Source organism: Pollachius pollachius (genome assembly GCF_949987615.1).
Source record: "Pollachius pollachius genome assembly, chromosome: 9".
NCBI lineage: Eukaryota > Metazoa > Chordata > Actinopteri > Gadiformes > Gadidae > Pollachius > Pollachius pollachius.
The window spans coordinates 17,073,259-17,098,480 of NC_136942.1; the positions used below are offsets into that span (position 1 = coordinate 17,073,259).

At 43.0% G+C, this 25,222-nt stretch overlaps 2 protein-coding genes across 10 annotated transcripts in view; one reads left to right on the forward strand and one right to left on the reverse strand.

Annotated features, from left to right (window-relative positions):
- The window catches only part of ppfibp2b (PPFIA binding protein 2b), a 48,552-nt gene extending 41,066 nt beyond the window's left edge, over positions 1–7,486 (reverse strand). For all 5 annotated transcript variants that reach the window (XM_079743789.1, XM_079743786.1, XM_079743787.1 and 2 more), the window contains exon 1: positions 7,315–7,486. The gene's annotated coding sequence lies outside the window, so the exon portion shown is untranslated. The remainder of the gene's footprint in view (positions 1–7,314) is intronic.
- Positions 7,487–9,343: 1,857 nt separating this feature from the next.
- Positions 9,344–24,790, forward strand: bmal1a (basic helix-loop-helix ARNT like 1a). Of its 5 annotated transcripts, none has more exons than XM_079743551.1 (20): positions 9,344–9,466; positions 12,216–12,301; positions 13,122–13,185; positions 13,428–13,613; positions 13,811–13,831; positions 13,960–13,992; positions 14,902–14,931; positions 15,486–15,643; positions 15,840–15,919; positions 16,114–16,206; positions 16,851–16,968; positions 17,291–17,440; positions 19,741–19,987; positions 20,498–20,604; positions 20,745–20,895; positions 21,211–21,290; positions 21,639–21,747; positions 22,009–22,102; positions 22,316–22,406; positions 24,098–24,790. In XM_079743551.1, exons 4-20 carry the CDS (start codon positions 13,474–13,476, stop codon positions 24,253–24,255), a joined length of 1,860 nt encoding a protein of 619 aa, XP_079599677.1. In that variant the 5' UTR covers positions 9,344–9,466; positions 12,216–12,301; positions 13,122–13,185; positions 13,428–13,473; the 3' UTR covers positions 24,256–24,790. The 5 variants fall into 5 exon arrangements, with proteins under 5 accessions (XP_079599677.1, XP_079599674.1, XP_079599675.1 ...); XM_079743548.1 differs by having other exon boundaries at positions 13,466–13,613; XM_079743549.1 differs by having other exon boundaries at positions 9,375–9,466; positions 12,147–12,301; positions 13,466–13,613.
- The last annotated feature ends 432 nt before the right edge of the window (positions 24,791–25,222 follow it).

Below are 25,222 nucleotides of genomic sequence, written 5' to 3' on the forward strand. Positions count from 1 at the left end.
GGATAATAGCACCTTCTAAATGACAAAATAGTAGGCTGAATAGTATTATGTAAAGCTATAGAACAGATGACCTGATATTTGTGTCTGGTCTGTCCATCAGCATGTATGTTAAGACCCTCCTGATTAGGGATTAGTGGTTTGCTAAAGTCCAGAGGGTGTACACCGACTCAAAAGACATGTGGGGAAGACTGGAGATAACTCCCTTTGTCTCCAAACAACATTTTGTATTGTAGAATGACACAGCAGCACACACAGTACCTTCCATGCAATAGTTAACAGTGCTTGTGCAACCACACCCTTTCCGAGAGTTAACAAAATTCACGAAAGCTAGTATAAAATACATCTTTGAAGATTTCTAATGTTGATTGTTACAGCCAGTTTGTGTTCTGCTTTTGTGTGTGTGAGTATTTTTATGTATGTGATAGCATGTGTGTGTGAGAGTTTCCCAGTCAAGGATGGGTCAATCTCCTCATTATCTCCAACGCGGTGTGTTAGTCTGTGTCATACACATAGCTCTGCATGGAATAGGCTGAACACTAAGGCTGACATTGGAACCATTGTCAGCTGCTCCAGACTATTGACTGAGGCCATCATTTCTGTCTTTCTTTACCCTAACTGGGTTTTGTTAGAGGTTTGTCTTTGTTATCTGTGAGATTATTAAAGAGAGCTCATGATAAACGCGGTTAAATAGTTTACATGCAAAGCTCAAACAATGGTGGTCAGAATTCCCCTGAATAAACAGTTTAAATCAATTGAAATACTTCTTTGGTTTCTTGAATTACAACTTTATTTGTACGTCAAATATATTTCAGTACATCAGCATAACTTATTTTGAATATTAATTTTGTTTTCATACTGCAATCTTCCAGACAGCATTGAGATGGCACTGTTGAACTCTGTAGTCGAACAGGTTAGATAGGCACGCTTTCAAGGACTGAAATACAGGCCAGAAAAACTTGTTTGTCAAACGGCTCTACAATGTTTGACTTGTTCCTGCCAGCTCTGTCCATTTCATTGACAGCACTTCTTGTGCCTCTCCCGAAGCAAGGCGGACACTCCTGCTTTGCGTTGCCTTCGCCAAAAAGAGTATTTTGTTAGCTGATAAAACGTTGTGAGTTAGGTAAGCTTCTCACTAAAGACCCTTTAAATCCATAACCCTGCACATCAAGCACATTTCTCTCATGGACACAAAAAGCCCCCCCCACCCCCCACCCCCACCACCACCACCTTGCTGTGATAGCTAATTGCTAGAATGCAGCTACAGCAAATACTCTGAAGTGTCCGTCGTAGGCAAAGGTAAAGTCAGAAACTGTAGACTTTCTGCTGTGTGCTGCCATTTTCTACATTCCCCTGGCTCTGCTCTTCAATGCTTTGTGTTCTCCCAGGATCAGCTTGGAGACTTTTGTGCTATCCTATTTAAATCTCCACAGCTGTAAACCATTCTTGCTTATGTGTTCTGTGAAAATGTTCTCAGCGTGGAACAGTCCAACTGGAGAAAAGAGCTGATCCTGTGTCAGTTGAGACACGCCTATCTATGGCGGTGCTGATAATCAAGGAAGCATCAGGAACATGTTCAGGCAACAACATCAAACGTGTGTTTTGTTTTAATCCACAGGTGTTATAACTACGAGCCAGCACCATTTATTTAATCGATTAGAAAAAAGTGTGTTAGAAAAAAATATATATATATTCAAACCCCACCTAAAGAATGTAAATGTAAGTCTTAGAAAAAACAAATTCAGCAACAGAATCTTACTAGGATGGTTACATAATTTACACTGGTGTTCAGAACATAAATTATGCCAATGTTTTTTAAAAAATAATCTATAGCAAACACATTTATCTTATAATGTCAACTTATTAAAATGGTCTGCTGGGTTCATTCCTAGCTGCCGACAGTCCTGTATTTCCATGGCCCTGTATTCCTAGGGTCCTATGTCCCCCAGATTTATATGGCACATAATGCTGGGGTCAGGGACATATCAAAGGGTCCTATTTTCCCAGGGTCTAATATTCCAAGGCCTACTTGTGTGCTCTCCAAATAACCTATGTTGTCGGGGTCCAATGTTAACCAGCTCTATATAGCACATAATGGGAACCTGATTTTATGAATTGGTTGGAGTCATGGAATAAACAAAGGTCACGGCTTAATGCTTCCATTTGAAAACTAGTATTGTATACAAGACTAATCTAAGGCTCCAACTTCATATTCATCTTCTAACTGATACAAAAAACACTATTATATAAGTATTTTATTAAATCCAGTTGTTATTTTATTCAAGGTAAATTGTTCTGCTTTTATAGTTGTTTTTTATTAGCTGTGACTGACATTGCTGAAATTTCCAAATGGTGATATAGTGATATTATTGCAACAGGCTAGGCAGCAGAAAGTTGCACACTAATGGAAACAACTAGGAAGGGCTCCTTGTTGTCCAACAACACCCAGCATTGACTCCATCATCCTAACCACACACAATCACATTACTCACCATCAGACAGAATAACTGTAATTACAATAGGGAGGGGAGAGGAAGTAGGAGAACAAAATTATGCTGTATTTCTAGCACTATTGTAATCTTATTGTTTGCAGTCACCTCATCATTTGTTCTTATATGGTGTACGGCAGGTAAGCACATGTTTTGGTTTGATTGATCCATTGATAAAGGGCATCTGATGATCAGGTTCAAACCAGGTTAACATCCCTTCAAATCAGGTTGGCAAACCGGATGCATGCTGATCAATTTTGCAGTAAAATGAATTCTTCCCTTAACTGAAGCCAAAAACACCTACACTATGATTATGACACAATCTATTACTATTACTAATTTTGTTATAAATTCTGCAACTGCCACTGCTACCACCACCACCACCATCAATACTATCCACCCCATTTACATCTCAAAAACACTACAGGTCTAAAGTTCAGTTCACACAGTGAATCAAAGGGAGCTTTGTAATCAATAACATGGAAACAGATTAGGGTCAGTTCCGGAATTTCACAAAGTTAGTCATTGAGTGAATCTTCTTGTCAAACATCTACAAATTACGTTTTTCTTGCTTTTTCAAAACAGGAGTCCTTGACACTAAACCCCCCTACCGAAACCTGGAGAAGGACTTCTAGTCAGATAGGTCTGTGAGAACAAGAAATGCCAGAATGCATGCAAACGAGCAGCTATGAGAAAAGTGCCTACACACGCATACACACATACACACATATATCTACACACACACACACACACACACACACACACACACACACACACACACACACACACACACACACACACACACACACACGGTTGTGTGAGTTTGCTGTTCCTCTTCATTTGGCTTAGGCTGTTTGGATTAGTGTCACCCGGCCAGACTAAAGCCTCACAGGACCCACAGTCGATTGAGGTAAATAAACATCCATGTGCACCAGAATGTCAGGGTGTGTACGTGGGCATGTGTGTGTGTGTGTGTGTGTGTGTGTGCGTGTGTGTGTGTGTGAAGAGAAACAGGGTGGGAAGGTCTCAAAGCAGGCTCAGAGGAAACACCAGAATTTCCACCAATTACAATCAAGTCGGAAGGGCTCCCAGTGACATTCAGGATCAGTGGATTATTCCAATAGTTCAGTCTTTCGCTCTATCCCTTGATTCTTCATAATTTTTCATCCTTTTGGTCTTACAATTGACTCTCCATATTAGTTCTTAAGTTCACACGATAACATATAATTAACTGAAAACATAATGTTTCCATTCGATTCTTCGTAATCTCTGTCTTTGTGGTCCAACAACAGGAGTTGTTGTCTATCTGTGACCTCAGCCAAGGTCTACGTTTATTTGATAATACATTAGATGGCCCCACACAATATAACAGCTTTTGGGTTTTAGATATAGAGGGCTCTCTATTTCCGGGCAGAGAAAACATACGCTTACAAATAATATCTATTTTTTAATTTCCGTTGAGGTATGATATCAAAACATCACATGATGTGTCTGCTAAAGTAAACACTTCTCGGTAACACAACAGGAGAGAGTAAACTGTACTTAGCATTCACCATAAACCTCTTGCCAAATCCTAGTCACTCCTATTATCCTTCTATTTTTGTCAATATGTTTACCGCTTTCCATGACTGATTACCCAAACGCCTCAAAATGAATCTGAAAGGTATTGAGTCATTCTGAATACAACTTCATAATGCAAATTAATCTGAGCTACCCATACCTGTACATCCTGCACACAGGGACAGAACACAGTTGATGACAAGAACGTTCTTGTCAAATTGGTGAGGGGCAGGGGGTAAATACAAAAACAAACTATGACCCACTTCAACAGCCCTGGGTCTCGAAACCAGAAACCGGTGACGGACTCAAACACCACCACCAGCAGGCCAGCCGAACGACATGTCAACACCACTTCATACATACACATCACTGACAATTTGAGCTAACACAGGGAGCTGCCAACTAGCTGCCAGCTTGAAGAGCTGGCAGCTAGTTGGCAAAGCGCCAATCGGAAGCCCTGTGACGAGATGAACAACAGACCCTCTTGTAAGTGGTCCCATTCTGCCACCTAGACATATCAACGTTATGTGATGTTCCCATCCTGCATTGCTATTAATAGGCTGATAAGCGACTTTGTCATCTTCTCCGTGAAGTGACGGGGGTGTGTGGCGAAACAGTTTGTATACGCAGCACAAACAACACCGCAACCGGCTCAACTGGAAGAGAGTCTCGAGTTACAGAGTCAAAGTCTCAACCCTACAAAAAGGTATCCAGACAAGAACGCAGTCTCCTATCGCATTACTGGATAATATTTCAGATATCCATGTGTGTGTGTGGGTGTGTGTCAGTGTGCGTGTGTCTGTGTGTCAGTGTGTTCGTAGTGTGTTTGGTGTGTGTGTGTGTGTGTGTGTGTGTGTGTGTCACACGCTTGCATGCATTTGTGTGTGTGTTTCTCAAGTAGAGAAGATACAAGTAAATGTCATCCAGAGGCAGGTACAGACAGATGAGTCATACACGAATACATGCATGCACACACACGCACGCACGCACGCACGCACGCACACACACACACACACACACACACACACACACACACACACACACATAGAAAGAGAAACCAGTTCACATGAATGATGGACTTTGGCTAGATCCGGCTTAGATGCCATACACGTTGGGAGGACAGGGCAAAGGGATGCTGATGATGGCTAGCATTGTCTCCCCCTGTGTGGTACTCAACCCCTTCTGGTTAGCCCATTCCACTAACTGCTCGTTCTCCCTCAGCAGGTCCTTACCTCCCCTGCCCTTGCTGTCGGCGGTGGCAGATTGCTCTGACACTTCTGGGCCACAATAGACTGCAGGGATGCTCCTCACAGTGCACTGCATCAGGGAACGTTGCATGAGAAGAATTCTGGTGCGAGGGTATTGGTGCAGCAGGCTCTAGGTGAGATATAGATGAGCCCTTTTAACTACAATGATGTCTTCTTTATAGGTAAGCGTTTTGATCCTAGAGGCCCAGGGGGGAACCCTTGTAAGCAAATAAGTGTGTGATCAATGGGCTGTCTTCCTCACACACTGACTGTGTGTTGCAGATCTTGAAATTAAAGTTAATCATGTGCCTTAATATAAAAAGTGTTAACATCTCAATGACGGCCTTGTTCTGCCGAAAAGGTATTTAACAATGCTTACTCTTTCCCTCCCTATATCCCTCCCTATCTCCCACTCTCGCCCTCTCGCGCTCCCTCCCTCTGTCACAGGCCGTCAATCTCTCTCACTCTCTCTCCCTCTCCCTCTTTCCCTTCCTCTCTCTCTCATTTTCATCATCTCACACTCTCTCTCTCTTCTCTCTCTCTACAACCTTCTTCATGCTCTTTTATTCCTGCAAACTGAGTTAATTAGTCTCCCACCAAACACACACACACACACACACACACACACACACACACACACACACACACACACACACACACTGGATTACTATGCATTCTTTCATTCTGTCATGTCATTTTCATATTTCTCATTACCACCGCTCTGTTTTTATTTCTAACTCTTCTCCCTTATGTAATGGAACAAACACCCCCCCCCCTTCCCCCGTTCCACGGCTCCCTCTCTCTGATGTCTTTCTGCTGCCCTGACTACTTCCTCCTGGTTGTCAGAAAACAGGGATTACCCTTGATTCATGCAGTAGCAGTTTCATTGTTAAGCATGAGCTCAACAGTGGTTAGTTGACAGAGCAATCATCTCAACCTTATGCCACAGGAAGGAGAAGAAGTAGAAGAAGGAAGAGAAGAAGAAGAAAAAGAAAACCTTTGCGCAGATGTGTCCGAGAGCACTATGTACAAGAGACACAGGTTAACATTATGCCCACCTGCACAATGACATGCATGCATACGCACCCTCGTCCCCCTTTAGATATATATAACAAAAAAACACTGCTCACACCACATGTCTCCTGCACGTAACTAGCCTGCAAACGAGCTGTGTACTTGAGCTCTGGGCAGCACATGCCAGTGGAACAAAAGTGATATGCATGTCAAGGGCCATGTGATCATTTTAAAATGTCTCTCCCTCATAATGAGATTTGCAATGGAAAAGAGACACCAGCACGTGGCGTTAAGTAGCGGGAGGCTGCAGCTCAAAGGCCTTGTTCATATGAAAGGATCCCTCAAGTAGCAGAACACGCACACACACACACACACACGCGCGCGCGTGTGTGTGTGTGTGATGCAGCAGATGTTTCAGCCAACGGGAGTCACATATATGACATCATTAGCATACCCCCAGCATACCCGCTAAAACGGATGATCATCCATTTTCACAGCATGTCTCTAAAAAACTCATCAATTATCAACAATACACATGTAGTGAAAGGCCAACCATGGGCAAATAGAACATATTCAATTAATAGAAATAGAAAGGCTAGTGCAATTTCCTGAGAACCGATTGATGAATTCAGCATAAGTTCAGAATGCATCTAGGACCTTATCTGCTTACAACATATCGATCAACATTTTTTGATATTTTTTAACTCATAATAGTAGTTGAATCGTTAGTTTTCGACCAATTACTCCATATCGTTTATTACGCTCAGGGATTGGGAACATGACAGTGACACACCTGTAGATCAGTCTATGCAAACCTATCCCGCGGTTTGTAGGGTTTTGTGTTAATTCTATTCAGTAAGAACAACTCAATTCTATTTATAACTTTAAACAAAACAAAAAGGTAGGCTATAGTAGATATTCAGTAATAAAACATGTACATTTACGACCAGGCTTATTTGAAAGTAATAATAAAAAGAAAACAGTCCCAGTCAAGGTAGGTCACTTACCTTATCTGACCTATGGGAAGATAATCCGTAACAATGCTCCAATTTGGGTGGATAAAAGCCGAACCGTACACTTATTTGAACAGCGTTAGCACAACTGCACGCGGCTAATAAAAAAATAGATGTGCGTCGTATCTCTCCAGGGCTCGTGCGGACGCTCCCTCGGCTCTATCGCGTGTCCTATACCCACAATGATCACCTGCCTGTAGGGGCGTGCTACCAACTTTGCTTCCCCCCAAAGACCAAATCCTCAATGCACATTGTAAATTTAGATCACTATTAGTTACGGTTTCCTGCTTAACTTGTTTCAGGAAAAACACATTGAAAAGTCACGCATTCTTTTCTTCTTTCATGCTTATACGTAAAATAGGGCTCAAACGTTTTACACTTTTTCAGACAGTACAAAAGTTATACATATTTTGCAATAACATCAATATTTGTACGATAAATTTGTTATTGGGCTACGTTATATTAAATATTTCAAAGGACAACTCAACAGTGCCATCTGTTGGTAAATTATATATCCACAGAGATGTACACGCAAGATTTGTAGTTGTTAAAAGTTTATGTTATGTAAGATATTGCTTATTTTCCAGTACTGATAAACAAACATGCCCTCTAAAATAATAAAGTGAATATTTTTTATATCAAAAAAAATCAGCTCAATGTTTTTGTTAGGCTTATAAATACGTCTCAACATTGCCATCTTTTGGACTAAATAAACAGTAAAATTCTGTATGGATATTAAGAAGCAGAATCAAATTCATAACATATAAACTAGGTAACGAGAACGAAATAATTAATTTATTGGTTGCATCAAATTTTGATTATTTTATAAGAAAAAACTAAATATCCCCATCGCAAGCTGTTCAAAAACGGTTGTGTAGCATCATGATGGCTCAAGCACGTGTATTACTGTGCATACAGGGACATAATGGGGATGGTTTCCTTTGAACTGTGAACACATTTGTGATCTACAGTTTATCACACAGTTAATCAACTCAGCGACGAATCTCAAGCGATGAAGACAGGAGGATCCTGAGCCCCTCATCATCCAGCATGAAGAGTTGGCTGTTGAATTGCCGGTTTGACCTAAAAACCCAAACACCCTCTGTGGCAGAGTATAGAGTGTGGGTGAAGTGAGTCTGTTAGCATAAAAAATACACGTCAAGGCCCCTTTTCTACTCAGACCCTAGTTTGCCCTTTCTTCAATTGTGTAGTCCGTTTTCAGATGTTTAGACAAACTACCATCTAGGCTACTGCAGGCCTATTTGTTTCATAAAGGGGAAAACATTTCTGAAAGTTCTGCTTTATTGTTAAACTACACCAACAGAAGAAAATACTACATGCTTAAATAAATTATGCAACAATTACAAAAATCTCTAATATTTGCGCAGAACATTTTTCACCCAGGACTATACAGTAAGACACGGATTATTGCTGTCGGGTCATTGTTTGTAGGGACAAATGAATGCTTATGCGAGTTTTTTTGTAGTTGTCATATGCAAGATACATAGGCCTATGCGTATTTTTCTTTTGAAAATGCTTACAAAAATTATCATTATTATTATTATTATTATTATTATTATTATTATTATTATTATTATTATTATTATTCAAAGTTTACAAAGTCAATCGTAAATTAAATCAGATTTTATTCCTTAATGCCTGCGTTTTGTGGTAATTAGCCTATTCTTACATCCTTATGACGTTTTGTGGTAATTAGCCTATTCTTACATCCTTATGAAAAAATGATATACAAGGCAAATCTCAGTCCTTCTTATAATAAAACCATGGGCCGGCTACTTCAAAGAAAGCACACACGATGGCGCACGCACCAGATACCATATTTGCCAAAAACTCTATTTTACATAGACAACAAAATGTTAAGTTCCCTTCCCGGCTGACTCTCATTGGCCTACGTACACGCCCGTCATATTTTCCTTTGCTGAACTCATTTCTAATTGGCTAGAGCCCTGCGCATAGTAGTTCCCATAAGTCCATTGGTTGAAAAACTAGGTTAGTGGTCCGACAGGCATGACGGGGAATAGAAACTAGGTCACCGATTGAAAAGCGTCTGTGTCACAGTTGTAAGGTTGCAATTACATTTTACCTAGCGATTTATAATGGACAGACCTTTCTCCTTGCATCTAATGTAAGTATACTTAAATAAATGCATTGGATGTCTTCGTTATGTACCCTTGTAGCTGTGATAGTTTGGTCGGTTATATATGCTCGTTATTTTCCCTGTGCGGTGGTCATGTCAGTGTGGTTTTGTAGAACAAGAGGAGGGACATAGCCTTGCTGGCCAAGTATTTTCTCTTGACAGTCTTCTGTAACTAGCAAATGGGCTAACGTTAGCCAACTGCGCAAGATCAGAAGATGTATTCACGGTTTTGAAATCATAAACATGATGTCAAGCGATGTTGCGGGAGCCAGGAATAGCTGCTTTGCAATGTATGTGACCTATACCAGAACTAAACGGTGTGTTATCTAAGCAGTCAGCGCCATAGGTGTACATGTCTACCACATGCTATGGACTTCTATGTAAACAGGCCTGGTCACCGTGTCTCCCCTCCTACTCAAGCCCCTGCGTAGCCTTTATCCTGGGGATGTTGTGGCAGCAGTTACGGATCGCCAACATATTCAGTGTAAAATCAGTTCTACTAACACACATGTTTACATTTTTGGCCATGGCGGAACAAATATCCTCTTGACACTAATGTAATAGTATGTAGTGGTCGTATATCTGGACCACTCTGGGTCTCCAACGTGTTTTCTGAACGATGAGCATCACACGCACCTGGCGTGAGAGATCCGCTTGTTCTGGCTTCTTGCGGCACGTCGTGTATGTTTACACTCATTTCATGCGTTATCATTATTTTTTCCCCCTCATTGGCATATGTTTAGCAATTTGTATAATGCATCTATTACCAATGTCGATGTATTTGTTTTCAACAAATGTATTTGCTGCTTGTTTAAAATGGCTGCTCCTATCAACAATTGTTGTAGGCCACTACAGATTTATGGTAAATGTGAGAATTTAAACACCTATTTTTAAATTGCTTGATCTTCATTGTTTCCCCAGCAGACAGGCCAAAGTTTTCAATGCTAAAATATATGCCTGTTTGGGGAAAATGAAGCTTATCAGATCAGCTTTCTAAATACCCTACCGTTAAAGACTTATTCCTGCATCCTTTTTCCTTTTAAAATGAAATAATGTAGAATCTTGAAAGGTCTAGTCAACTTAATAAATGTGTGCAATCATTTTGTGTTTCTAACTAACTAATACAAGCAGGTAACTACTGCTGCTCCAGCCGTGATTTTAAAGCCCAATGAGGGCATTCAACGCCTATAGGCTAATCTCAAAACAGCATATTTTAGAGATTCAAATGCGTTACAATGTTACAGTTGACATTATGTGAATCATCATTTGGGCAAGGTTTATGATAGATACATTTCTTCGGGGCCAAACTTGATCTAGTGAATACTCACACAATATATTTTAACACTAGTTGGTTTAGAATAATGTCTCGGTGCCATCACATTTCAAGGGGTAAGCCTAATGTATTTTAAACAGCCATAATAACTCGCCAGTTGCCTCATGACTGACTTGAGTTTGAGCACGTTATAATTTAGGATATGGAAATATATAGCCTCATGGCTTGCTGACTCACTAACAAAGTTGTGGAAGCTGAGTTGGTGGATGAAAATGAGGCCAGCCTATTGAGACTAAGGGTGACGAGCTGACCCACTTTCCACTCCAGCACAATTTCCTTTCAGCAAGCTGTAATGACACAGTGGTTTTCTTCTCCTGGCCAAGAGCTTTGTCCCTGTAAAACATCTTGCCAAGCCGGGCCTGGCCAGGTATCGTGTTAAAAATACAACAACTGGCTGAACTCACACATTCCCAGCATGCAAGTACATATGTTATCAAAACAGGGCAATTTTGGCAGTGGTTCAGCAGTTATCAGTATCGTTCACAATGATAGCCCCTGCTTGTGTAAAGAGGAGTGTTTACCAAAACACAAATTAGTAGGTTGGAATCCATCCAACCATGCCATAAAACGAGAAGTGAATATGTGAAACGATAGAGTTGAGATCCTATATTTAATAACTTGATAAGATTCCTCAAACCCGTCCATTGTATTCACTTTAGCTGCTCACACTATCTTAGTCTTGGGGTAGTCTATCTGACAAAGCTCTGACATAAAGACCCTGATTAACAGAAGATATCTGCTGCTTCACTATGGATATCATGTGTGCCAGTAATATTTAACCTATTCTGGGTATTTTATAGAACAACATTGATTTCCAGTGATGGTGAATCAATGTATTTATATATGATAAACATATTCTAACTAATAGTATTTGTTGTATCTCCTCATGAGAACAGCAGTTGATTAGGTGCTTAAATTTTTATCCTTGCTTTCCTGACAGAACGTTGTACTATAAATCAATCCGGATTTAGTAATATAAACCACTGACTCTGAAAATATACACATGTATACGCAGAACCACTTAAGCTGCCAGGCACCATATACATTGAATGGTAGACTATATGAAAGACAGAGTTCAATGAAAAGGATATTGATGCCAAATTCTCCTGGTAATCACACTCCTTCTCATAACACACCTATTCAACAAAAGCATAGAGATCTTCTCTATCCCGTTATTCAATGGTGTATTTTGTATTGTTGGTTTCTCCTGTCTTTATATCCCATGTACTTCGAACTCAAATCAATTGCTGGGTGTGTACATATGTACAAAATAATTGTGAAAGAATTTGCCGGAGTCGATTGGCCTTATTTAAGGCGCTCTCTTCCTATCCACAGGTAGACCAGATATGCAAGGGACTAAGAGAAACCAATGAAAAAAGTTAATTGGAAATTTTCCATTTTCAGTCCAGACCAGACCAGGCTGGAAAAGACCAGATTGATCAAGGCATTTTCACACCAGACCAAGAGGCTAGATTTTGCTCTCTAACAAGGTACTTGTTTGTTTTTTATTCTATCGATGATGCAATGAGCCTTAGCCAGGTCAGGCAGTACTTAGAAATCGATCTAGCTGTTGTCTTGCACTATGGAATTCCATGAAGTGAAACGATCAACAACTTGGACGCTTCTCCAGGTTAGCACTTAATTTTGCCAAGTAATGAATAAGGAAGACATCAACTATTTATTAATGGCAAAGGTGGCGAGAAGGGACAATGTGTATATAAAGTGAAGGATCAAACACTGTGATCTGTTTCACTGTGCTCCAATAATACTTCTTATCTTATCAAGTCTCAAGTATTAAATATAATCTTATCAAGTATAGTATATAACATTTGACTGGAGTGTTGTGGCGTCTGTGACATAATTTACTGAAGGAAATGCTTGTCACCGGCGACGCCACGCCAACCATCAAAGGGAGTCCGGGGCGGCCTTTTTATTGAAGGCATCGGAAATAAGCAATTTGGCTGCCTAAAAGTGGGTCACGATCAGCGAAGGGAGTACGAATGGTTTTTATGTGTCTGTGACCACCACCATCACCAAAGACATGGTCTATTTCTACTTTAAAACTGATATGGAGTACCCGTACACATTATAAGAGCAGGATAGAAAGGTTATTAATGAATTCGTGTTATGTCCTCAATGTTCTAATGCCTATCAGTGAGGTGTTCCCATGGGGAGGTTGTGCTCCTTGGGTGCAGATCCACCTTTGTGTTGGGCGTGTCTTCTGTTGCTCCATAGTGCTTAATGTATAAGTCAATGAAGCAAACCTAGTTTTAACTTCTTATATCCGGTTTATTTGTTTTGCCTCCACAGTCAAGGTCTTTAGAGTGGATGGAAGGAGATGATTTCAGTACAGATGCAGTGATGAACATCTGTGGTGAGCGTGACATCTTTTTGTTTCCTTCAAAGAGCAGCTGTTGTTACACCTCTTGAGCTTTGGTCTCCCCAGTCAGAGGATTTACCCAAATGGGGATCTCTCTATCCTCTATATTATAACTAATTTTAATGTTAAATATATCACTTATTTTGCCTATCAGAATCATACAATATTTATTTGATTGGCCTTCTCTATATTGGCAGTTAAGAAATGGTCCATTTCATTGTTTTCTCCTTCAAAAGCTGTTCTCCTAGCAGAGGTGTTTGCTTCTGGGCTGCAGATGATCTGATGGCTGACCAAAGGATGGACATCTCGTCTACCATGACCGACTTCATGTCTTCCGGCTCGACCGACCTCATCTCCAACACCACCAGCACACCCGGCCTGGACTACACCCGCAAAAGGAAGGGGAGCACCACTGACTACCAGTACGGACGCACCAGATCAAAACACACACGCATGCTAATTTTTTGGATTGGAATACTAGGACAAGGGCAGAGCTGTACTGCTCAATTGCTTATAATCTGTAAAGAGTTTTTAATAAAGCTAAGCTTTCTAGTGTACAACCTGTAGTCAACTAATAACCGTTTGTATGTGTTGTTAATTGTTCAATGTTCTCTTGCAGGATCGATGGCTTTTCTTTTGAGTAAGTTGTAATATCATTATACTGGTTGAACATTATTTCAGTGATGGAGAAAAAATGCATTTATTTATGATCAGATTTTATATTTAAAGTTATTCTTACTAATTGTATTACTTGTTGTATCTCCTTAGTGACATGGACCCTGAAAAGGATAAAATGGGAAGGTAAGAGTCCTGTTTGTGGTACAAACAAAGTACAAATGTTAGTCTAAACAGAGCCAATAACCCAACTGCACAAAATGCTATAATCACATCAAATTGGATTCAACAGACTTGGGCTAGATTTTGCTCTCTGGACTTTTTCCAATTTCATAATCGCGAGTCCCTAAGAGGCCTAATTGCCTGATCCTCTTTCATAATACTTGGTTGAGCAGCTCACCCATGATGGATCTCCGCCAACATTCAGACTCATAAGGGGTTAATACATCTGATTCATCATCCGGATGATGCCAAAGGTCTCGCTCATTCAATCCCATTACCATTTAATAGGGTAATATCTCTCATGTTTCTAAACCCAAGACTACTGTAGTAGGACCACTTGGTTCTATGTTCTGGTTGATGGTGAAGTGTTAGCTTCTAAGTAAACCTGGAACATGGTAGTCAGAAATGTCAAGATAAGTAACTCCAGTCAATGGAGCACAGGAATGATATGATTTGTATTGTTCTTTTATGAAAAAGGCATAATCAGCAACCTTCCTATGGTTCTACTTTGCCTTATTAATGTCATTGAGTGTGTCATCGGGGGCATTAAGGCATAACATTTGCACCGTAAATTAAATTTCCATTGCATCACTGGTGTTACAGCTAAATTAAGCCTCAAGCTGTACCCTGTTGCACAAGCATTGTTCATTCAGCAAGCACAGTTCCAGGAGAGAGAGCGATTTTGTACCTTGTTTCTGACCTAGTTTCTTCTTGTTCGCCTTGCCAAACATCTGCCCCTCCCTTGACCTTTCTTAACCTAATACTGCCGCTGTGCTAGATGGCTTGTGTAATAGTCTTGTGTTACTTACTACCTGGGTAAGAATCTGGCGGTAACCCTCCTCCTTTAATCCTTCTCTCTCTGTTTTTCTCCAGTGACCCACATGGCCGGATAAAGAATGCCAGGTAATTTGTGGCATGTTTGTGCATGTGTCTTCGTGTGACAGCACTGCAATCACCTTTTCTTATGTATTCGTACGGCCTGACGAGACAATTAGTTGTATTACTTTGCATCTTTCAATTTCATAAAATATAAATTATAACGTTAGAGTACAGCTAATGGCTAACAGTAAGATAAGCTGTAATTACTGTAATAATTCTCTTGGAGAGCCGAAAGGTTGGAGTTCCACAGAAGACATGGAGGGACAAAACACTTAACACTCTTCCTCAGCTCCTATTAAATGCCCCCTTTAGTCCCAATTATAAAAACAATGATATCTCCTAACCCAACTATGCAGATGTCTCTGAAATCTATACCAGTGCTCAGATCCCTACAGTGGCTTCCTGTTGGCTGGACGATTGAGTAAAAAACAACTTATAGTTCATAAAGGACCTTACAGGTCAGGAGGAGAAAACATATCTGCTCTGTTTTTGTGTTATGAGCCCGCTAGAGCTCTTAGGCCACCAGAGACCATAAATAAACTCACCATGACTCCATTCTCCCACGCCTTGTCCCATAGGGAGGCCCACAGTCAGATTGAGAAACGGAGGCGGGACAAGATGAACAGCTTCATCGACGAGCTGGCGTCATTGGTGCCCACCTGCAACGCCATGTCCAGGAAACTGGACAAGCTGACGGTCCTTCGCATGGCCGTGCAGCACATGAAGACCTTACGGGGTAAGGGGGAGAGTTTCAGAGTCAAGAGGAATACAATTACCTATAGCCCAGATACTTATGGGCTAGAACGAAGAAGGAATCTTAGGCTTAGCAGTTTTAAATAAATAGAAGACGTATCACTCTTTCTCAGAGGATGATCCGAGATCTTTAGCATGGCGGCAGGTACTGCAGGTGACACATGCCTTTGTCCTCCTAGGTGCAGCCAACCCATACACAGAAGCCAACTACAAGCCCTCGTTTCTGACAGACGACGAACTGAAGCATTTGATCCTAAGGGTGAGTGCAACCAGGGACTCTTACTATTATCAGAAGTGGGGGGGGGGGGGGGCAGGGGCTTCAACACAAGTCCATGTTGGGCCAGGGCCTATCGTGTATCAAGATCATAACAACGTTGATTCTATTTGATTTGTTTCATGAGAATAATCAAACGTGTGGTTGTTTATTATTACTTTTTATATATGTACATATAGGCTGCTGATGGTTTCCTGTTTGTGGTTGGATGTGACCGTGGCAAGATTCTGTTTGTCTCCGAGTCTGTCTACAAGATTCTGAACTACAGCCAGGTAAGAGTCCAAACTTTTGATGTGATGTTGTTATATCAAGTTCACTAAAAGTTAACTAACAAAATAAATCTAAATGGCAGATTTATGAGAAAAAGTGAACCAACTAAAAAGTGACACTAAAAGTTAACTTGCCCTCTCAAATTTGACAGGGCAAGTTAACTTTTAGTACCCCAACAGCAAGTCAAACAGTCTACATTGGTGCTCTTCCTATAGAGTCACATGGTTTAATTCAACCAAATGAACGTTCATCCCCCTGCTTCCTTAATTGATTGGTCAATAAGTATCATCATTTAGACAACATGAGTAATAGTTACAGAAGTGCACCTTAGCCTTAGCATGAGCAACCTTTCAAATGGGCAAGAGGTGAAACTAAGTAGGTGAACCATTGCCTTGTATACCGGGGGCTTCTTCGAGCAGCAGTGGTATATAGTGGTCCTCAAGTTCAACTTTTTATCTTTTTTAGCTCTCATTAACAATGAAAAACAAATTAGATATATATTTTTATATAGTATAAGATGAGAGTAAAAAGAGTTGCAAAGAACAAAATTGTTTAAATGAAAAAAAAAATATATATAATCACAAATCATAAGGAAAACCTGTCCCTCTCTTGTATTAACTTCCTCCCCATGTGTGGTCCACTGCAGAATGATCTGATAGGCCAGAGTCTGTTCGACTACCTTCACCCCAAGGACATTGCCAAAGTCAAGGAGCAGCTGTCCTCTTCGGACACAGCCCCGCGCGAGAGGCTCATCGACGCTAAAAGTAAATGGCAGCGTCGATGACGCATGGGCCTGACACATCGCCGTCCGTGCCCTTGTGTGTGTGTGTGTGTGTGTTTGTGTGTGTGTGTGGGGGCGTGTGAGCGTGCGCATGTTACTATATGACAAAACAAAAACCTCACACGCAGATGCGTCTACATCGGTGCTTTACTTGAATACGCAACAGAGGATCAGCAACTCACCTTGGTTTAACATTAACAGTTGAAGCCAGGGTTGAAGCCCAATGGTCTAAAAGGAGCGACCTGGAGAAGAGCCACTGCACTCATTTGTCAATCTAATGGCTTCCTCTGGGCCGTGCGTTCCAGCTGGTCTGCCGGTGAAGACGGACATCGCCCCCAGCCCATCCAGGCTCTGCTCTGGGGCCCGACGCTCCTTCTTCTGTAGGATGAAGTGCAACAGGCCCTCTGTTAAAGTAGAGGAGAAGGACTTCCCTTCCACCTGCTCAAAAAAGAAAGGTACTGACCCTAGTCTCTCCTCACTCACCCATACACATATCATGGCTATCTATGGGCGTCCTTTCAATGATAGTGTTGCAGATTGGTTTGGGTTTGTTGAGTTAATTGTTGTTGTTGTTGTGTTAATTAGGTATTCACAGAGTATCTGTGGATACCTATTTTTATTGTTGTCATTATTATTACTTTAATTATTCAAGTTTCTCAGACCCTTAGGTATCACTCTAACCTAGTTATTGGAGAAGTTTGGTGCTGAAATTCCCATAGAGGGAAATATGACTTCTGATCTTAGTTAAACGCTCATCATGGCTGCCTCAATGGTGAACATGCTGAAGATTGCCATTCCATTGGGACCCATAATGTCCCTCAGGATATATTTTGCTGCACAGTGAAAATTTCATATACAAAATTGAATACACGTGATCTATGGACATGCTTTACCCAACACTATAATTTAAATTTGGAGAAAAAAAAAAAGAGGGCAGATTTATGCGAAAAAGTAATATTCATAAATTAGAGTAACACTTGAGGAGAGATCAGGGAATGGAAACTTCTGGAAAATGCTCCTCGGTAAAAATTGCACGACGAAAGCTAAAAGAAATGAGGTCAACGTGTCGATTTGAATAAATGCAGATCTGAGCGCTAATGCTCCTTTTTTCCATCGCCAGTCTGCGTATGAAGGAGGCAAAGGAACTGAAACTTGCCAAGAATGTAGAGGACAATTCGCCCAACATTTGGAAAACGTGTTGTGTTGATAGCTCATTCCACGCCCCAGTGTCCATTACAGTAATTGCTGTTAAGCGAAACCACTTTGCCAGCAGATGGTGTGTGTGTGTGCGTGTGTGTGTGTGTTTGTGTGTGTGTGTGTGTGTGTGTGTGTGACAGTAATGAAGAAGGTGGAGAAGTAGTTTTTCTTGGAGTAATGACTACAACCGTGATTGGCTTGTGAAGAAGGGCCGCTGGGATAGGCGGTGCGTAGGGGCCCGTGAATACCTCTGGGACTGCTTCCAGTCCCAGCATTGCTGGATTTTAAATACTTTCTTGTAAAAATGTTGCTGTGATACACAGCACACCTTTTTCCACATGCCTGATGCTCTCTGTTTCCCTTGTAAGACACTTCTACGTAGTGAAGCCGTAGCCTTTGTGTTTGCCTTTTGTCTGGATGTTGTCATCGGCTGAAAGCCTTTCACCTCTGATTTAGTATTTTAAGAAAGGTTCTATTTAAACCTCTGTGTTCCACTATGTCCAGTGGAGCGTCCTCAGGATGTACAGTCCAGTAAGCACAGGAGGAGAGTCTTATACATGCACCAAGGAAGTAGACTCACTTACACTCGCTTTTAAATCTAGCACAGTCTCCCTGTGGATTTCCAGAACTTAAAAAGGCTATCTCTGCGTACTGAACTTTTCCCTAATAAAGTCAACAATCTCTCTTGTATTCGAAACACTTTGAGCTACTCAACCCCTCCGCACATTGCCAGTTGTCCTTTTAGTTAGTTGAGCCTCTGGGCTTGTCAGCTGTACTTTGACGTGTCCCGGGGCCTCAGAGGGCCACATTGAGATGACGTCCATTGCAGGGCTCTCTGAAAGGCTAAGCACATGACTGCTGCTTGCATATTTGGCATGCCACTTTTACTCAACAGCTTGCTTTTATTATTTTATATATATTTTTTGAACAACCAATTGGCTAAGGAGTTTCAAAGGCATTTGGAAGCTGTTACACAACTCAATAAACTGTCACCGCTGTTATATTTGATGAAGCTAAACTTTCCCCTCTCTTTTAATGTGCCATTTTTATTTTATTTTGTGCTTTGTGAAATGTAAAGGTTAACTTAACTATTCATCACAAGAATCTCACCGTCTTAGTGCCAGCATATGTTTGGCCCGGACCCACATCTCTTGTTCTGGTGTCCCACTTCAGGTGCCAGCAGCAATTTCATATGGTATATATGGCATATATCACACGCCCACAAACCGTTGTTGATGGATTCTAGCACCTTCTGTCCTCCTAGGTTTTACATCTCACCAAGATGCTATTTTGAATCCAATCCAAGTTCAGCCTCTTTCCCTCAATAATTTTCTGTCTCGCTCTTTCTCTCTCGTGCTCTCTCATTCTAATTATATGTGTGTGTATATGTATGTATGTATGTGTGTGTGTGTGTGTGTGTGTGTGTGTGTGTGTGTGTGTGTGTGTGTGTGTGTGTGTGTGTGTGTGTGTGTGTGTGTGTGTGTGTGTGTGTGTGTGTGTGTGTGTGTTTGTGTGCATATGAATGACTAAATGTCAACTGCTCCATCTCTCTCCGCAGTGGACCGCAAGAGCTTCTGCACCATCCACAGTACGGGCTACCTGAAGAGCTGGCCGCCCACCAAGATGGGCCTGGACGAGGACCACGAGCCCGACAACGAGGGCTGCAACCTGAGCTGCCTGGTGGCCATCGGCCGGCTGCACCCCCACATCGTGCCTCAGCCCCCCACCGCCGACATCCGGGTCAAGCCCACCGAGTACGTCTCGCGCCACGCCATTGACGGGAAGTTCGTCTTCGTCGACCAGAGGTGAGCTCTCCAGCGCTGGGTGACTCCGTCCGTGTTCTCCTTTTTAAATGGGATGTCTGTAACGGCTTCCTTTCACAATAGACCCGGCACAGAGGCGTCATCGTAGGATTAGCAATCAGTGGCGTCTCGGGCCTTCTTCCTGGCACGCAACATGTGCTGAATTAGTGCCCCCTCTCGCCCTGCAGGTGGCGCCCTAGTCGACCGCTTAGGTTGCCTAGGTATGCCTAGAAACGCCCCTGGCACATTAATTATGACTCTATAATGTACCAGGGTTACATAATAGCACTATGAGCAATGATAAGATAACGCCTCTGATAAAGGGGTCTATTATTTCCAACATATTAGGCCTAATTATCTGAATTGAGATCTAAAATTTGTGATCCGTTAACTCTGACTCCGTCTCTCGCCTCTCTCCCCGTCTCTCTCTATCACTCTTCCTTCTGTCTCCTCGTCCATCTCTCTCTCTCACACTCCCTCCCCTCCGCCTGTCTCCCCGCCTCTTGTCTCCAGGGCGACGGCCATCCTGGCCTACCTCCCCCAGGAGCTGCTGGGGACCTCCTTCTACGAGTACTTCCACCAGGACGACATCGGCCACCTGGCCGAGTGCCACAGACAAGGTAGCAGGCCACCTCATGGATCGCCCTGAGGTGGACGAATACAGACCTGTATATGAGTAACAAAACGTCCACCTTAATACGTTGTGCATTGAGGTGTAGCTATGAACAAAGTGGGGGTGTGTGTGTGTGTGTGTGCGCAGTCCTCCAGATGAGGGAAAAGATCAACACAAACTGTTACAAGTTCAAGATCAAGGACGGCTCGTTCATCACGCTGCGGAGCCGCTGGTTCAGCTTCATGAACCCCTGGACTAAGGAGGTGGAGTACATCGTCTCCACCAACACCGTGGTCTCGTGAGTAGTGTGTGTGTGTGTGTGTGTGTGTGTTATTCAAAGTGGTACTTATTAAAAAGGGGTGATTTGGACCTTGATTCTCTCGGACATGATGTGTGATCCAAGATGAGCTGTCAGCGCTGCTCTGCTAATATGATGATTACCAATAATAAAACATTCTAGTTAAGCGTTTGAGTGTAATCATCATCTTATTCATTGATGTCAAGTCCAACTTCACGAGTTAACCATCTGGGGTCAATGCTAGTACGATGATTACTCATCTGAGATGGCCTAAGGCGTGAACCTTTGTGTTGACTGCCCTCCCTTTGTGTTCAGCTGTCCTATGGTGGAGGGATCAGACTACCCCCAGTCAGCCGCCTCTCCACAGAGCATGGACAGTGCTCTCACCTCCGAGGGTAAGGCTCCACCCCGTCCCACCACCACGGTGCTTTTACCTGCTGCTCACTTCCGGTCCACAAGCCCAGTCACTTTTACCTCGGGGAAAACCTGCAGGCCGACCAAAAAAGCAAAAATCATTTTGTTGGATTAACTGTAGTTTAACTGAGACGGTAACTTGTAAACATATGAGCCCATTTTATGATTTAGATTTTAGCTGTTGCGTTCAAAGATGCACATGTTTACCTGGCCTTGAAGTGTTGTCTTAAGAGTTTTGATCATTATTACATTGTAATGAATGGACTCTCTCTCCAAGCATGCTGCTGTAACAATGAACAACGTCCTCCTGGTTGGTTTTGTGGACGTAGGTGGGGGGCGGAGGGTGCTGCAGACAGTTCCTGGAATCCCAGGGGGCACGAGGGCCGGGGCCGGGAAGATAGGACGCATGATCGCAGAAGAGGTGATGGAGATCCAGAGGTGAGACACGGCCGCCGGTCCAGGCCCAGAACCCAAAGTCATCTCCACTTCTCATTCCTGTCCAGGTTTTCTTTTTTGTACGCTCGCTTAGAGAAGCAAGTGCAGAAATGTTGCAACGAGGACGGGTTATTTTTGTCAACACAATTTCAGCACTTTTACAGCATAAATGTTTTAGCGCTGCCTTTTATATTGTATGTGCTGCATTATGTGTGGAACAACATCGGGGCTATTTTGAACCTCTTTGCTTATGCACGTTGTTAGGATCAGAGGCTCGTCTCCTTCCAGCTCGGGCTCCAGCCCTCTGAACATCACCAGCACCCCGCCTCCAGACACTGGCTCCCCGGGGGGCAAGAAAGTAAGGAGAAACACTCCTCAAACACAACCTGTTGGAGTCTTTACATTGCTCATCTGGTTCAGATGCCCATGTCATGTACTGAAATTGAAGTCACGGCGAACTTGGTTTAACGCCAAGATGCTGACGTTTAATGATTGCTGTTCTGCATCCATGCCCTTGCACTGTGATTGTTGCTGTGTTTCAAAGCTCATCCGATTGCCACTGTCACTGTAGATACAGAATGGGACTCCGGACCTGCCATCAACAGGGATCCTCCCCGGACCCGACTCCATAGGGTACCCCTACTCTAACCAGTCCATCATGAGTAAGTGGGAAACGCACACGCCCGCACGGACGCAGAGACAGACGCAGAGACAGACGCAGAGACCGACGCAGAGACCGACGCAGAGACCGACGCAGAGACCGGCGCAGAGACCGACGCAGAGACCGGCGCAGAGACCAACGCAGAGACCGGCGCAGAGACATAGACACACAGAGATGTCATTTCACAGCATTGTGCAATGCAGTGGTTTTCAAACTGGGGGGCGCGCCCCGGAGTTATGACAGGGGGGGGCACTGCGCGAGGTGGGACGCGGCGTGCGGCATGCGAGGCTAAATATAAATTATAGGCCTACATTTTTCTTTGTCACTGCTAGCAAGTCGTGGAAAGGTTTGTGAAAGTACTGCCAGGTAAACGAAAAGCAGAAGATGAATTCTCACCAAATGCCTCAACTGCCAAAACAAAGACAAGAAAATACGATGAGGCATATCTCGCCCTCGGTTTCACCAGTACAACGGTGGATAATGAAGAGAGACCGCAGTGTGTTGTGTGTCTCAAAATATTAGCTTCTGACAGTATGAGGCCGAACAAGTTAAGACGCCACTTGGAGACTTCACATCCCGATCAAATAGATAAGCCCATTGGTTTCTTCCAAAAAAAACTACTCAACTGTCGTGTACAACAGAGTTGCTTAAAAGACATAGAGGAGCAGCTTAATGACAAAATACGAGACAAACGTTTTGCTCTGCAGATGGATCAAGCTACTGACGGTAACAAATTTTTATTTTATTTTATATTTATTGTTTATTGATAGCATACGTCGGATTCATTGATGGCGAAGATTTGAGGGAGGATTTGCTTTGCAATGGCAGGAAAACGAGGAGGGCTGCAAGCGCTAATCAAGCGCGTCTCCCCCAATGTGTAGTGAACACACTGTATGATACACTGAGGGCCGCTAGCGTCCAAACAATTGAGTCCCGAGCTGAATGATGTAATGACAGACATCATTGCCACTGTAAACTACATTAAAACAAGACCCGTCAAATCACAGATTTTGTCCGCGCTGTGCGAGGTCCGCCTACACAGCTGTTTTGTTTCACAATGAGTCCCGATGGCTGTCACGTGGGAAGGTTTTATCCAGGGTGTTTGAACTGCGGGATGAGATCAGAATCTTCTTGGAGGAAGAGGGTAATGAACTTGCCCACAGGTTTAACAACAACAACTTCCTCGTGAAACTTGCATACATCAGTGACATGTTTCAGGAACTCAATGAACTAAATCTGCAGATGCAGGGCTGCAGCACACACCTTCCACAACTGGCAGATAAAATCACATCATTCACAAGAAAACTAGAGATGTGGGAGCAGCGGGTGAAAGAGGGGAATATAGACTTATAGATATAGACATTTGAGAAATCAGCTTGGCATGTTTTTAATCTACAAAAGGGAACGTTTGGGAACCACTGGTGTAGTGTATAAATGTGCTGGAGTCAACCAAAGTAAATCTTGGTTGAATGAAATTCTATCAACTCTAGATGCTCAAAGATACATAGATATGCATGTTATATCTAGGTTAAATGAATCTGCCATGGTGTACGTCGGTGGGTTTCACATCCACCCGTGGTCCGAGTCGCTTACGGCAGATACACTTTCTCCAGAGGACAGCCAGGCTCTGCAGCCCCTCTTATAATGGTTTGTTGTGTGTGTGCGTGTGTGTGTTTGTTGTGGTCTCCTCAGGCGACAACTCCCACCTGAGCATCGACATCATGGACGAGCCAGGCTCCAGTAGCCCCAGCAACGATGAGGCGGCCATGGCGGTCATCATGTCCCTGCTGGAGGCCGATGCCGGCCTGGGAGGACCAGTAGACTTCAGCGACCTGCCCTGGCCTTTGTGAGACCCACCTGTTTGTGTTTGTGTGTAGGGTGGGGCAGGGGTTCTCCCTGCACTACCTGCGCCCGCCCCCCCCCCCCCCCCCCCCCCCCCCCCTCTCTCCCCACCCTTACGTACGTGTGTCCAGAGGGTGGGTCTGACGGGGGCATCGCCACGTGCCCCCCCCGCTCTCGTCTGGTGTGTACCGTCACAGGCAGGACAACGGCCCCCCTCCATAGACGGCGCCAAAAAAGGGAGCGCTTCTTGAACACGTCGCTCCATGAAAAGAAAGAAAACTGTATCGACTGCACCAGATCCCCAGAACGGCCTCCTGCTGTGAAGGTCAGCTGGATATGAATGAAGAGTGCCGTGGCGAAGAGCAAGGCCCCTCTTTACAGACTGTCAGAGGAGCGGCACACATATCCCCCTCCAGGAACCTCCGCCCTGAGGACGGACCTCTAGGACCCCAGGGCTCGGGAACAGAAGCCCTCTGCTGCCGTTTTTTTTTTTTTTTATCAATGAAACTGTCGAGGTTTGTTTGGAGTCCGATGCCATATTAACTACTACCTACCTAATGCTACCTGTTGTATTCTTTGATCTTGATGCTACCCTAAGCTAGTCAGTAATACCATTTCCAGATGACCTACTTTGTTCTCGTGAAGCCCTTAGAATGAGTCAATAAGTGACACAGGAAAGGTGGATACTGATGGATTGGAAATTGCAATTTGATGGCAATACAATATCAGATTTGTGAGTGGCATTGTGTAAATTTGCCAAAGTGCTGTATTTTCATACCTGGCAAAAACCTGTGTCAGTACTGTCAAGAAGGTTTTTTACTGTGCTTGTAGCAAACAACGCCATCCCTTGACAACAGGGTATCTGTGCATTTAAAAGGATTTGGACTATTGTGGTCAGACAAACTAAGCAACATACGTCATAATAGGCAGGGTCAAAAAAGGGCCACTCCGTTGGAACACAGACCGTCATTCAGC

What these genes read in the sequence shown, in the direction of transcription:
- bmal1a (XM_079743548.1), top strand. Translation starts at nt 13,140, where the DNA reads ATGGAAGGAGATGATTTCAGTACAGATGCAGTGATGAACATCTGTG. An exon ending in ATCGATGGCTTTTCTTTTGA is followed by an intron (nt 13,832 to 13,959) that starts GTAAGTTGTAAT and finishes GTATCTCCTTAG; the next exon opens with TGACATGGACCCTGAAAAGG. An exon ending in AGATTCTGAACTACAGCCAG is followed by an intron (nt 16,207 to 16,850) that starts GTAAGAGTCCAA and finishes GGTCCACTGCAG; the next exon opens with AATGATCTGATAGGCCAGAG.